This window comes from Rhinatrema bivittatum, chromosome 3 (assembly GCF_901001135.1).
Source record: "Rhinatrema bivittatum chromosome 3, aRhiBiv1.1, whole genome shotgun sequence".
NCBI lineage: Eukaryota > Metazoa > Chordata > Amphibia > Gymnophiona > Rhinatrematidae > Rhinatrema > Rhinatrema bivittatum.
The window spans coordinates 561,573,855-561,587,784 of NC_042617.1; the positions used below are offsets into that span (position 1 = coordinate 561,573,855).

Sequence of the window (13,930 nt, forward strand, 5' to 3'; positions counted from 1 at the left end):
TCTTCTTTTTGGTTGTTGCCAGTTAAGTGCTTCATTCCCTTCAACATTCAAGCCTGCTGTGCTGCATAAATCTTTCTCTGATATCAGAAGCTGTTGCTTGCCATCAGTGCCTGTCTGGCTGCCCACGTGCTCCTCTGACGATGGACAGACCTCATCTGCAGCAGCAGCCAATCACAGGGACAGCTGGGCTCAAGTCCCACCCACCTAGTGCAAAAAAACACGATTGACAGAAGAAAACGCCCAATCATAAGCAACCCGCGAATTGACGCCTATGGCTAGAAAAAAAAAAAAGCCCAGACTCGGGGGGAAATAAGCGAGGTTGGCAACACTGACAGGACTTTACTTGTCCTTCCTCCTGTTCCCTGGCTGGGGCAGAAGGACGCTACCTTTTGTTCTCCCTTCCTGGTTGGAACAGTGAGGCTGCAAAAGAAAAAAAGAGGGGGGGCGGGGATAACGTGAGAAAGGTGAACAGGGCTTAGGAAAAAGATGAGCAAAAAGTGGGGGGTGCTGCAGAAATCCTGTCCTAACTCCTAGGAGGCAGCAGTGGTGGTCCTTGTCTGGGCAGGCAAGAGCCAGAGGCCAGGCCACAGGAGAAGCTGGGAGACAGAAATGTAGTACCTGCCCTTTCAAAAACCGACTGCTCAGACGTGCCACAGTGCACTGCAGGGGAAGGCGGGAGCAGTAACTAGGAGACAGAAACACTGCTTTCCTGCCTTCCCTGGCAGTTTTGCATTCTGGGAGCTGAGAGCTCCATACCGCAAGGAAGACAATATTGGAGGTACTTAAGCACCGACACGGCTGGCGCCTATGCTCACACCAGCCAGAGAAAAATGTTTTGCACGCATAGATTTGTAAGTCTCGCCTGTTTCAGGCCGGGGCCGCTTCTTCCCCCCCCACGATTCAGTCCTGTGAGTTTTCTGTGCCCAAAGGAAAAATAGAAAAGAACACATAGGCACAGAAACATCAATCGATGGATTCCCCAGTTCAGGAAAAATGTTTGATACCAAGAACTGGGATTGTGACAAGTTTGGTCTCATTTTGTAAATAGACTTACAAGAGTTGTTCTCGGCAGAGCTATTATTTATGCAAATCTCTTATAGCCTGCTTATAAGGAATTAATTGTTCTATCATGGGGTACTGTAGCTTGTATCGTGTGCTGCGGTGTTGAATTTGTGCCTGCCCATAGGAGGAAGTAAAATTAAGCAGGGAGGCGGGGCGGGGGATTCCCAGCCCTTACCCTGTTGTTCTGGTCGGGTCCTCGTGCTGGCTGGGGATTCTTGTCTGCCATCGTTTGGAACATCTCAAGGCACGGAAGAATGTTTTGCTCGTCCCGTTGGGCGGCGGAAGTGACGCGCAGGGCTTCCTGAGCGGTTCGTGCTGATTGTCCGTAGTGGGAAGAGGTTTCCGAGAGCGTTCCCCTTGCAAACCCCCCTTCCTCCCCACCCACCCCCTCTCTCCCGGCGGGACTTTCTGCCTTGATGATGGCTTCTCCGGCAGCTCGGCGCCTCCTTGCGCCCGGCTCGCGGCTTCTGCTACTTCTCCTCCTCCTCCAGGGCTCGGTGGCAGCTCCTTCGGCGAGTTGGGGCCAAAGCCAGCCCAGCAGCGCGGACACAGGTAATGGCTTTTAATGTACTCGCTATATGTTATAGTGCACTATGTATCTGTAGCCATATATATAAATACGCGCTGTATTCTGAGTTGTAGTGCGACATCGCTGTTTCCCCTTTATTTGTCCTAGCCACCCTTCCTCCGTTACGCCTTCCGCCGTCCTTTTCTCGTGCTCATTTTATTTTACGTTATCAAAGTGAGCTAGCGTCAGCCTTACTTGTGTGCCTGGATTTTAATTATTTGGAAGGAAAGAAAGGGAGCATGTTGGAGGGGGATCTCGGGGACGGGGGAAGGAGGAGCAACACCAGAAATGTGGGAAGGCGGGAGGAGCGAAGCTTCGGGATGGGCCACAGGAGCAGAGAAGGCAGGTGGGAAAAATGGAGGAGATTCTGGAATTGGAGAGGGAAGCGGAGGTCCTGGGACTGGTAGGAGGGAGAATGGATTCTCTCTTTCTCTTCTCCAGAATTGAGGAGGACGGTATCCAATTCTTCTGCTCTTTTTTTCCCTTTCTTCCTGGGCCTTTTTCTCAGTCTTTCTCACGTATACTTGCTCCTAGCACCATTGTCCTCACCCCCTTCGCTTCTTGCAACCTCCCCATTCCCCTCCCACTTTTCTGATCCCTTTCTCTCACTTAAACCCGACTCAGCTTACTTTCCTAGCTCTCACTCCTAGTCTCATCTTTTTTCTTTCCCTCTTCCTTTGGCACCTTTTCCCTCTATCATTCCTCTTCCCTTGCATTGCTCCAGCCAGTACGAAGAGGAGGAGAGTGTCAGTGTCTCAGGTCGCATCCCGTTCCTTTGTCACCGAAGTTGTATTCATTTTTTTGAACCATGCAGTAGAGCTGTGCAGTTCAGAACACACATTGGGCCTCAGCGCTAGAGGAGAGGGGTATGTGACAGCTAATCTCCTCCTGGTTAGCTGGATTGGTGTAGTGCGCTTATTCAGCGCAGTTTCTCATTCCTGTGATTCGGTAGCAAGAACCTGATTTTGCAGCCCTGGGCAATGGCCTATGTTCAGATTCTGTGCCCCCAAGCCAAAATTTAGCAGCATGGCCCCAGAACAGAGGTAGGGGCCACTGCTTTCTTTTGATCCATAGAAACATTGAAATGACGGCAGAAAATGACCAAATGATCCACCCAGTCTGCCTAGCAAGCTTATGCCAATATCCGCTGCTCTGTGCAGGTTACCCCCATGCTTATCAGTTTACCAGACTGTAAAAGGCAGGGCCCTCGGATGCTGTTTGAATCCAATTTCCCTTAACTGTTGCCGTGAAAGCAGACAGCAATGTTGGAATTGCATCAAAAGTTTGGGCTTAGTGATTAAGGGTAGTAAGCACCGCATCAGCTATTTACCCCCATGTTTGTTTGTTCCCCAAACCGTAAAAGTTGGTGCCCTTGTTGGTTGCCGTCTGAATCCAGTTTCTCCCTTTTCTCAGCGCTGTTGAAGCAAAGAGCAATAATGGAATTGCATTAACCAGCATTAAGGCTTAATTAAGGGTAGCAACTGCACACCAGCAAGTTACCCCCATGCACCCTTTTATTTCCAACCTCAATTTTAGGTGTCCACAGCGTTTATCCCATACCCCTTTGAATTCCTTGATTGTTTTTCGTCTTCACCACCTCCTCCGGAAGGGCATTCCAGGCATTCACCACTCTCTTCACGAACAAATATTTCCTGACATTGGTTCTGAGTCGTCATCCCTCGAGTTTCATTTCATGACCCCTAATTCTATTGATTTCTTTCCAATGGAAAAGGGTTGACGATTGTGCATCGTTACAGACTTTCTGATATCAGAAAGTCTGTATCATATCTCCCATGCACCTCCTCTCTTCCAGGGTGTACATATTCAGATCCTTCAGCCTCTCTTCATAAGTCTTCCTATGCTGACCCCTCACCATTTTGGTTGCTCTTCTTTGGACCGCCTCTATCCTGACTTTATCCTTTTTTAGATATGGGCACCAGTATTGAACACAGTACTCCAGGTGAGGTCTCACCAAGGGCATTATCGCCTCTTAACCAGTAAGATTTTTTTTTTTTTTTATTCCTGTCTCTATGCAGCCCAGGATTCTTCTGACTTGACACTTTGCTTTGCCATCTTCAGATCATCAGACACTATCACACAAAGGTCCCTCTCCCAGTCCGTGCTCATTAGTCTTTCACCGCCCATCACATGCAGCTCTTTTGGATTGCCTCAGCCCAGATAGATGCAGGACTCTGCACTTTTTGGCATTGAATCCCAGCTGCCAAATCTTCAACTACTCTTCAAGTTCTCTTAAATCACTTTTCATTCTCCCTACTCCTTCAAACATGTCCGCTCTGTTGCAGATATTAGTATCATCCGCAAACAGACAAACTTTGCCTTCTATCCCTTTCGCCAGGTTGTTCACGAAGATATTGAACAGAATCAGTCCCAAAACCAATCCTTGTGACACTCCACTTAACACGGTTCTCTCTTCGGAGTAGGTTCCGTTTACCATTACACGCTATCTCCTGTCAGTCAACCTGTTTGCAATCCATGCTACCACCTTGGCACCCATTCCTAAGCTTCTCATTTTATTCACGAGTCTCCTATGTGGGACCATATCAAAAGCTTTTTTAAAATCCAAGTAAATTGCATCCAATTGATTTTTTTTTTTGATTGGGCGACTAGAGAATTGGATTTGTCTGACAGGACTTTCCCAGATGAATCCATGCTGCCTCGGGTCAAGCAACCCACCAGATTGTACATAGTTCCTTCAGCAGAGTCTCCATTCATTTTATTTATTTATTTATTTGAAGCTTTTATATACCGAGGTTTAGCGCATGCCTTCACCCCGGTTTACATTGAAACGAAACAATGATACATAGAACAAGTAGTGAAACAAAAGTATATATAACAGGTCATGGAGCAGGTTGTAACAGGAAATAACTAAAATAGTTTAAGCCAAATAACGAAAATGAATATAGAAACGAAAAACGAGGAAGGTATATACAATAGAGGGGGAGGCAGTGGGAGGAGGAAGGGGTAAATATCTGCGGAAAAGAGAAGAGGGGAGAAGTAGGTGGAGGCTTAAGGCATCATAATTGTAATTTGCTTAAGTCATCATTGAAAGTCTGGCTGAAGATCCAGGTTTTCAGTTCTTTTTTGAATGCTTTATTATCGATGATATTGGTTAGGTAGTATGGTAGGGCATTCCAGAGTTTTGGCCCAGCTATGGAGAGAGCTCTATTTCTGGTGTTCGTAAGCTTTGCCATGGGATATGTGGATATGTGGGTATTTTCCTACCACTGAGGTGAGGTTAACCGCCCTGTAGTTTCTGCCTCCTCTCTGCTCCCACTCTTGTGAAGTGGGATCACCACCGCTCTTCTCCAATCACTTGGCACCACTCCCGATTCCAGGGATCTGTTGAAAAGGTCAGCACATCTCTGAGCTCCCTGAGTATCCTGGGATGTACCTCATCCAGCCCCATGGCCTTGTCCACTTTGTTTTTCTAGCTCTTCCCTTACATTCTCTTCTATAAATGGAGTTTAATCTTCTCCACCCCCATCCACAGTCTTGTTAACTAGCAGTGGTCCTTCTCCAGGTCCTTCTTTAGTGAACACCGAACTGAAATTTTTGTTTAATATTTCCCCCAGTTCTTCGTGTCTCTCCACACATTGATCTTTGTCGCCTTTCAATTTCACTATACCACTTTGGACCTTTCTCTGCTATAAGTGAAAAATGTTTTGTCACCTCACTTTACCTCTTGACAATCCTTTCTTCTGGCTGACTTTTTGTTTTCTTGGTTTTTTATCTCCCTCAGTTTCACCAGATTTTCTTCCCTGTGTTCCTTTTTTTGGGATCCTTTATATTTCTTGAATGCTGTTCTTTTTGCTTTTATTTTATCCGCCACCTCCTTTGAGAACCAGATCTATTTCTTATTTCTCTTACTTTTTGTTTACTTTTCTAACAAATGGATTTGTTGCCGTTGTAATTGTTCATTTTAGTTTGGCCCACTGTTGATCCACCTCTCATTTTCTCCCAGTCTTCTAGTTCTACCTCCTGGCATGTCCCCATTTCGTCAAAGTCCGTAGTTTTGAAATTCAAATCTCTGCTCTTTGTGTGACCCTCTCTGTATCCTTTTTTCAATATCAAGCCATAACTTCATATGATCAATGGTGCTCAGGTGGGCATATACCTGGACATTATAAACTTTATCGTAACAGGGATGGACCCAAAAAACAGACTGGAAACCAATCCAAGTTGGCTATGTAGCGACCAAGAAACAGAACAGGATCAGTGTATGTACAAGAGCCTTTATTCTGACAAAAGCAAGCCCGACTGACTGAGTTTCGTTCTATATGAAGAGCTGCCTCAGGGGCTATGTGTATATATGAACCAGCTATGAGAGGGTATTACTCCCACTCTGCCTCTAAAAGGTGTATGGACAGAGTGTTTGCAGTATTTTTTAAGACTATTTGGTTAAAGATATCTCCGTAATACTTCAATATGTGTGTTCCGGGTCATGGCGATTTATTTTGTCTGTTGGAAACAGTTTATCAATAAATGTTCTGCCAACCGGACAACACAAAAGACCAGCTGCGACGTGAGTTTTAAATGAGTGGAGCCACAGTCAAATCCATCTAGTGCGTCTGCAGCGTGGATTCAAGGGAGTGCAACTGGTGTTAAATTCAACATGCATCTAAAGGATATGTATAGTGAAGAACCACGGCGTATCAGTTGAAGCCCATCAAAAGTGAAATCTGGATTAAAGCCGGAATCTGGAGCCAGTATCACAGCGTATAGCGTCGACTCATTTAAAATTCACGTCGCAGCTGGTCTTTTGTGTTGTCCGGTTGACAGAACATTTATTGATAAAACTGTTTTTGTCAGAATAACGGCTCTTTTACGTACACCGATCCTGTTTTTTGGTTGCTACATTAGAAACTTTATCCCCGTTAGTGAGCAGTAAGTATAACTCCCTCCCTCGTGGGTTCCATTACCATTTGTTCGAATGGAGCCCCTTACAGAGCAACCGCTGTCTCTCTACTTCTGGTAGATTCCACAGAAGGGATTGTCTAGTCTACCTTTAGCAGACTAAAATCTCCAACAATGGTCACTTCTCTCTTCTTTCCCACTTTTTTTGGATGTCTTCGACCAGATCTGTCTAGTTCTTCTGTTTGAGTCGGAGGCCTGTAAACCACTCCAGTAAAAACGGATGCACCATCATCTATTTTTTTTTTTTTGCTGTCTCACCATATCTGTCCTCAGGCTGGCGGTGGTTGTAATCTCTCTCCCTAGCTGCAGCAGCAGTTCCTATTGGGCTTGGGGCAGTATCAGGCACCAGGCTCCAAATTTTTGGTGCCTAGTCAGCCTGGGATTTCTCCAGTCCTGCATATTACTGTAGATTTTATACAGTAACCTCATTTTACCATGCGAAGTTTAGTCTGCAGATCTTGCTTTCTACTCTTTATAGTGTTTGTGTGATGTAAGCTTACCAGCACTGCTGATACTATCTAGAGTGGCACTGAAAGGGAATTTATAGCTGCGAGTCCTCCAAGCAAAGAAGGCAGAAATAGATGTTGCTTTTTATTAGGCCATCTTGATTTCTTTATGATGTTTTGTTTCTATAGAACGTGTACATCATCAAAATATTAAGAGTGAAATTACTGGTGGTTAGCATTTTGAAAATGAAGTTCTTGCCCAGCGCAGGGCTGGAAGTGTCTTGATGCCTGGATATAGGAGAGGAGCTGTTGGCAGTGTTCGGGTGGCTTGTGCCGTGGGCAAAGAGGAGAAGCTGCCGGTGATCCCCCCCCCCCCCCCCCCCCCCCCCAAATGAGAAGAGGCTGGGAGAGGCAAAGAGGAAGAGAAGAGAGAAAAAAAAAGTCAAAATTAAAATAAAGAAACGTGAGAGAAGCTGTAAACATTTATCTGGCTCATAAATATTGGCACTGATAACCTCCCAGATTTGTGGTGGTTTTTTTTTTTTTTTTTAATTTAAAAAACAACCCCCCCCCCCCCCCCCCCCACTTCTTAGGAACTGTCTGCTCTGATGTTAGATAATATCTAATCTGAAGTCAAAAGTTTGGGTGTTATTTTAAACTCTGCTTTGGTGTTAAAGAGCCAGGTTTCTATAGTTTTACTAGGAAAGCATTTTGGCAACTGAAATTCCTTCTTAGGTGAGGGCGCAAATGACTTTAGTTCAGTATTGCAGAATAAGGTGCTAAGCCACCTAGTTTAGGAAGACCCATAGAAATAACTTACAATAAACCATCCTTTCAGTTGCAAGCAGTTAAACATCAAGCTGTCTAAACAGGTGAGTGAGCACTGCACGGTTGTTGGTCTCATTACATTGGGTTGCGTTTATATTTTTGTGTTATATTTAAGCTTTTAGGATTAACTTTCTGGGCCATAAACCAAAGTGGCCCAATTTTGAGTGAAAAGCTGATGTACCCATCTGATGTAGACTTGCAATTCCATCTGTAAATATGTTGGGGTTAAAAGCAGAGAAAGCACCTTTACTGGATGAGTTCCTTCATGGTGGAATGCACTCCCGCTGCCCCTCCTCTGATAAGGCCAAAGGTTGATCTGCGGTTTCTGGAGGAAGCTATTTTCTGCCTGCATGTTCAGGCCTTGCACTGGAGGAATTTATTTTAAATGCTTATATTGTGATTTCTGTGTCTAAAGGCAATACATTTCATAATTAGCCAAGAATTTAGTGTATTTATTTAACTCTTTTCTATACTGACATTCATGAAGCATAGCATATCATATCGGTTCACATAGAACAGGGGTATTAAAACTTAAACAATAGCGAGGAAGCTACTGATGGAGAAGTTACAGTGAACGAGGGTTACTGGAACTTGGTTGAAGGAAAGCAAAGATAACACGTGCATCCTAAAGGTGGATGGAGAAACTGAATTAATATAGTATGGAAGGTATTGTCTGAAGTATCAGGTGACAATTGATTGATATATTATATAACATAAATATCTGCTGCAAGATTGGGAGCTAACGGTAGAGGGAGGGTGAGGGGGATGGGAAATGTGAGAGGGGTAGGGAAATGGGTTAAGGAAAGGCTTGTTTGGACAACCAGGTCTTTAGGTTTTTTTGTTTTGCTTTTTTTTAAGGTCAGGGGGCAGTGTTCCTGGTGTAGCATGGAGTTCCATAGAGATGGCCCCGCTAAGGAGAAGGCATGTTCCCTAGTAAAAAATGTGGAGAATGGGGGGGGGGGGGGGAGAATGTGGAGGGATCTGACCGGTCTTTTTGAAGTGTGCAGGCGCAGTGAGTCTTTTTTAGCCAGAGAGAGTGCTGGTTGTGAATGGTCTTGTGAATAATAGTAGGGCTCTTACGTAAGATTCTAAAGCTATTGGGAACCAATGGAGATCTTTGCGGATGGGCGTGAGGTGGTCTTTTCGGCTAGAATTGGTTAGGATTCTGGCGGCTGCATTTTGGAGCATCTGTAGGGGTTTAGTGGTGGTTGCGGGGAGGCCTACAAGAAGGGAGTTGCTGTAGTCGATTTTTGAGAAAAGGGTAGCTTGGAGGACAGTGCGGAAGTCATAAAAGTGGAGGAGGGGTTTTTTGGTTTGTTTTTTTTTAGGATTTGAAGTTTGTAGAAGCAGTCTTTTGTTGTGGTGTTAATGGATTTTTTTTTTTTTTTTTAAAGTTCAGCTGGTTGTCTAGTACAACGCCGAGGTCTCTCACTTGTGTGGCTGTGGTGGTGGGGAGGGGTCAGGGTGGGAAAGGTTGTTGTGGTCAGGGGAGATAAGGAGGAGTTTGGTTTTGGCCGTGTTATACTGGTCGGCTCCTGAAAAGGCAGGATGCAAATTAGTATGGATTATAGTTTTCTTTATAACCCGCTTAAAATACCTAAGTGGGGGGGGGGGGGGGCGCTGTTCTGCCGGCGACGGTGATGGCCGCATAAAATTGGGCTTTCCCTCCCAGATCTACTTACTGCAGCTTGCAATCAGCCTGAATCTCCGTGACTACCCAGAACTTGAGATAACTTGCACCTTCGGAGGCTATTATGGCAGCAAAACAGAAAATTGCAGTCTTCCTTTCCAAGCTCCCTTCAGAGCTGGCAGAAGAGTCCGTGGATAGGCCAGTGCAGGCCGCTACGGAGGCCTCCGAGGTAAATTTTGGTGACGTGGTTACCAGCGCCGAAATCGAGCCCCCTGCGCTCATTACGAAGCTTCGCGATGAAATTCGGGGTTGGTTTGTGGAATTTCGAGCAGACTTAGTCACATAAAGAACTCCTAGCCTCCATATCCGATCTGCGGGAGGATTTTGTCACGTTGGGGCAGAGAGTGGATGAGGTGGATCTTAGGACTGAGAACCACGCGGCCGCCCTGAATACCTTGCACAAACAGCAAGACTCTTTTTTTGAAACTGAACTTTCTGGGATGCAAGACAAACTTGAAGACCTCAAACTGCATCAAGAGGTGCAATATTCACATACAGGGAGTTCCTGAATCCCCTGCCTATTCAAATGTACCTGAAGTGGCAGAGCAGATCTGCAGCTTCATACTGCAAGGAGGCACAAATTAAAACAATGGGTCGGGGGAGCAGCCTATTGTCATCAAACTGGAGAGAGCGCATAGAGCATTAGGACCCAGACCCGATGCCAAACCGAGAGACACAGTGCTTTGCTTCTATAGCTTTACCCAAAAAATGTCTGTTCTCGACGCTGCAAGAAAACACAATGTCTGGTTGTGGGAGGGTCATTCTTATAGCCCTCTACCAGGATTTAGCTTCCTCGACACTACGGAAGAGGTATGCCCTGAGAGAAATCACCTCCTTTCTGCGTAATGAAAACATCAGGTTCAGGTGGACTTTTCCATTTTGATTGCAGTTTATTGTGAAGGGAAGGTCGCATCGGGTCAAAACACAGAGCAAGGCTGTCGAGGCCCTGGGAAAGGCCGGCTTTAGCCTCAACATAGCTCCGGCCAAACCTGCACCCAAGCCGCAGAGACTGGAGGACCACCCGAGATGGCACAGAGTGGGCAAGGGTGGCCGGAGGCTTCGACGACACTCTGAGGATTCCATCGTGGCACTCGCGGATCAGGGCTGACAGCCTGCAGAGCCAGCCATTTCTTGGCACTTCAGGTCTTTACTGTGGCAGTTCTGTTGAATAGACACCTGCCATTGATTTTCTACATTCCACTGCCTGCTTGCAGCGGCGGTACCGGGAAGCCTTTGTTCTTACTTGGTTATGCCTGTTCACCTTAGTTCTTGGTTGATTGTATTTTCTTTTCTATGCTGCACTGATCTGGGGGGGTCACCGTCTGCAGCCCTCTTCAACCGCTTGGGCAACCCTCCCGCGTATGGTGTTGGCCATCCTATTCCCAGGATGGATAGGGGGGAAGGGGGATGGGGTTGCTCTTCTCGCAGTATGGTTTTGCAGACTTGAGTGGAAGGGGTCAGAATCTGGACATCAAGGGGTTGGGCCTCAATCTAGCGGAGGACTCTTATGGCTGATCTATTGAGGGTTATATCTTTGAATGTAAAGGGGCTCAATCATCATAAACGCTCTCTTCTGGGGCGAGAGTTATTGGCTAGTAATGCCTCTATTTGGGTTCATTCAGGAAACCCATATTCGAAAGAGATATGAGCATCTCTTATCAAACCGGCTATTCCCTTATAAGTACTTGGCAGCCAGGGGTGGGGATTCTTCTAGCCAAAGATTTTATTCATGAAGTTCTTGCCTTTATACCTGATCCCTTGGGACGCTATGTTTTACTGAAGATACGCACAGGTAATGAGATTTGGACTCTGGTTACTATCTATGCCCCTAATTCGGGCCAAGGTCCCTTCTTTAATACCATTGACAATTTACTGTTGCAACATGCCGATGGTTCTCTTCTCCTAGGCGGGGACTTTAACATTACGATTAACCACTCTGTTGACAATTCTGCTCAGGCATCGGTTGCTTCTAGAGCAGCGAGGACGTCTTTGATCTCTTTAATGGGAAAGTGGGGCCTAATTGATGTTTGGAGGTCTAAATATACCCACTCACGATCCTATACGTATTATTCTAACGCCCACCAATCCTACTCTAGGATTGATTTTTTTTCTGGTTGATACTCTGTTGCAGAACAGAGTGGCAGAGGTGGAAAAAGATCCCATTACCTGGATGGATCATGCACCGGTTAGTCTAGCAGTTAAGGTCACTACTACTCACCTAGGTCAAAGGTTCTGGAGACTTAACGAAATGTTACTCACTGACAAGGAATTTCTGCTAAGGATAGGGCAAGACTTGCAGTCTTATTTTAACTTAAATACTTCTCCAGACAGCTTACCTCCTACATATTGTAAGAAACAGGGGAAAAGAGAGCAAACTTACATTTATTTATTTTATTTATTATTTTTATATACCGACATTCGATCTCAATTGAGATATCACAGAGGGCTTACAATCTAAGTTTTTGTACCTGAGGCAATGGTGGGTAAAGTGAATTGCGCAAGGTCACAAGGAGCGACAGCGGGACTCAAACCCTGGTCTCCTGGTTCATAGCCCAGTGCTCTAACCACTAGGCTATTCCTCCTCCCCATGCTACTGTCATTTTTGGCAAGAGGGTGACTTGATGTCCTCTCACGCTCTGCAAGATCGGTATAGGGGAGATTTGCAGGACTTTCTGGGGTTGGCACAGGTCCGCCACTTTCTGAATAAGGCTAGAGATGATCGTGCGGTCCAACCTACTAAATCCTTCTTTGAGACTTACTGTGATTATGCTGACAAGGTTCAGGGGGTCATCTCTAAACTGTACTCCATTCTAAATTCACATTCTCCCTATGTATTTTCACATATACGGGCTTGGGTGGGTGAGTTGGGGGATGCCTTAACGGAAGATGACTGGAATATTCAAAACATTCAAAATATTCAAAAAATCCCCAAAACATTCAACCATTAACAATACCATTTGTACATAGTATTTAATTAATTTAATTTGTATTTTGTCTAACCAGTTATTCTTTCCTATCTCTTCCTTCTTCTCCAAGTTCTGTGACCCTTGTTAATTGTAACTGTTTCCTTCGATCGCCACAGTTTTAGTTTGATGTATTTAATGCACCCCGTTTCATGTAAACCAGCAAGATATGTCCTCATGATTGCCGATATATAAAAACCTTAAATAAATAAAAATAAATAAATAAATATTGTCTTTCAGAGGACTGCGAAAAGCTCTGTTTCTGCAGCCATTCAGGAACATTGTTATAAGTTACTATACAGGTGGCACTTAACCCCGCTACAATTGCACACTATGTACTCTCATGTCCCTGATACTTGCTGGCGAAAATGTGGGCAAGTGGGATCCTATATGCACATATGGTGGTCATGTCCGGTTGTGATCCCTTTTTGGGATAGCGTACGTGATTGGTTGAGGGACTTGACTGCTTTGGACATCATATTACACCCTGCCCAAGTATTACTGAATCTCCCTTGCGCTACATTGGATACTCCGATGCAAGCCTTTTGTCTCTCATGTATTTATAGCTGCTCGCTAGCTAGAGCTTGGAAATTGCCTACCCCACCATCTCTGCCAGCGGTGATCCACAGACTGCATCTATGCTATCGAATGGCTTACCTCACCGCCCTTTGACGGGATAAAATACCTGCTTTTCAACGGACATGGGAACCCTTTATTAAGTGGATTACAGCTCAATCTGCCCAGTAAATGGACCCTTTCGTTGCAACCCCGAAAGGTAGACATATGAAGAAGTACACACCAAGAGTCAACAATGCCTCTTTATGAGATTCATTTTTCATAGAGCACCAACTGCTGGACACTGTGCTGTCAATCTTCCAACGCTTTGCCACTGCAGCATCCTCCACCTACTGAATAACCTTTTATCTCTGTCATAAACTTTGGATAGAGATAAGAATAGACAGGGGGGGAGGGGTTACAAGACTTGTTGAACTGTTATACGAACTGTTGATATATTACTTGCATCTGCTCTTTGCTTACTGAAGATTTCTCGGTGGAAATTGTTTTGGCCTTCATGTTTCTTTTTGTATCTGTATACATGCGTTTCCTTGGGTCAATAAAAATTTACATTAAAAAAAAATGCCTAAGTGGCTGATAGGACATTCATAGTGAATGTTCAGTATAGAAAACCATAACTAAAATAAACTAATAAAATACATGGCAGAATTCCTTAACTCAAGAGATGTTCAAAACTTTAAAATTCTAAAAGAACATATCTGTAATATGGAACAAAAAATGTTAAAACAGAAGACCAGAAAGCTGTGTGTTTAAAATAAGCTTTTTAGCTGACTTTTGAACATTTTTAAACATGTGATAAAACCGTAAGGCCTCGGGTAACTTATTTACATACATTTGGCGCAGCAACTGAGAAAGCAGAGCT

At 44.9% G+C, this 13,930-nt stretch overlaps 1 protein-coding gene across 2 annotated transcripts in view; it reads left to right on the forward strand.

Moving 5' to 3' along the window:
• The first annotated feature begins 886 nt into the window (after positions 1-886).
• IFNGR1 (interferon gamma receptor 1) overlaps positions 887-13,930 on the forward strand; it is an 81,893-nt gene continuing 68,849 nt past the window's right edge. The window contains exon 1 of one of the 2 annotated variants that reach the window (XM_029596489.1): positions 887-1,614. In XM_029596489.1, coding sequence (XP_029452349.1) covers positions 1,479-1,614 — 136 coding nt within the window. In that variant the 5' untranslated portion in view covers positions 887-1,478. The remainder of the gene's footprint in view (positions 1,615-13,930) is intronic. The other variant, XM_029596490.1, reaches the window with a different exon arrangement.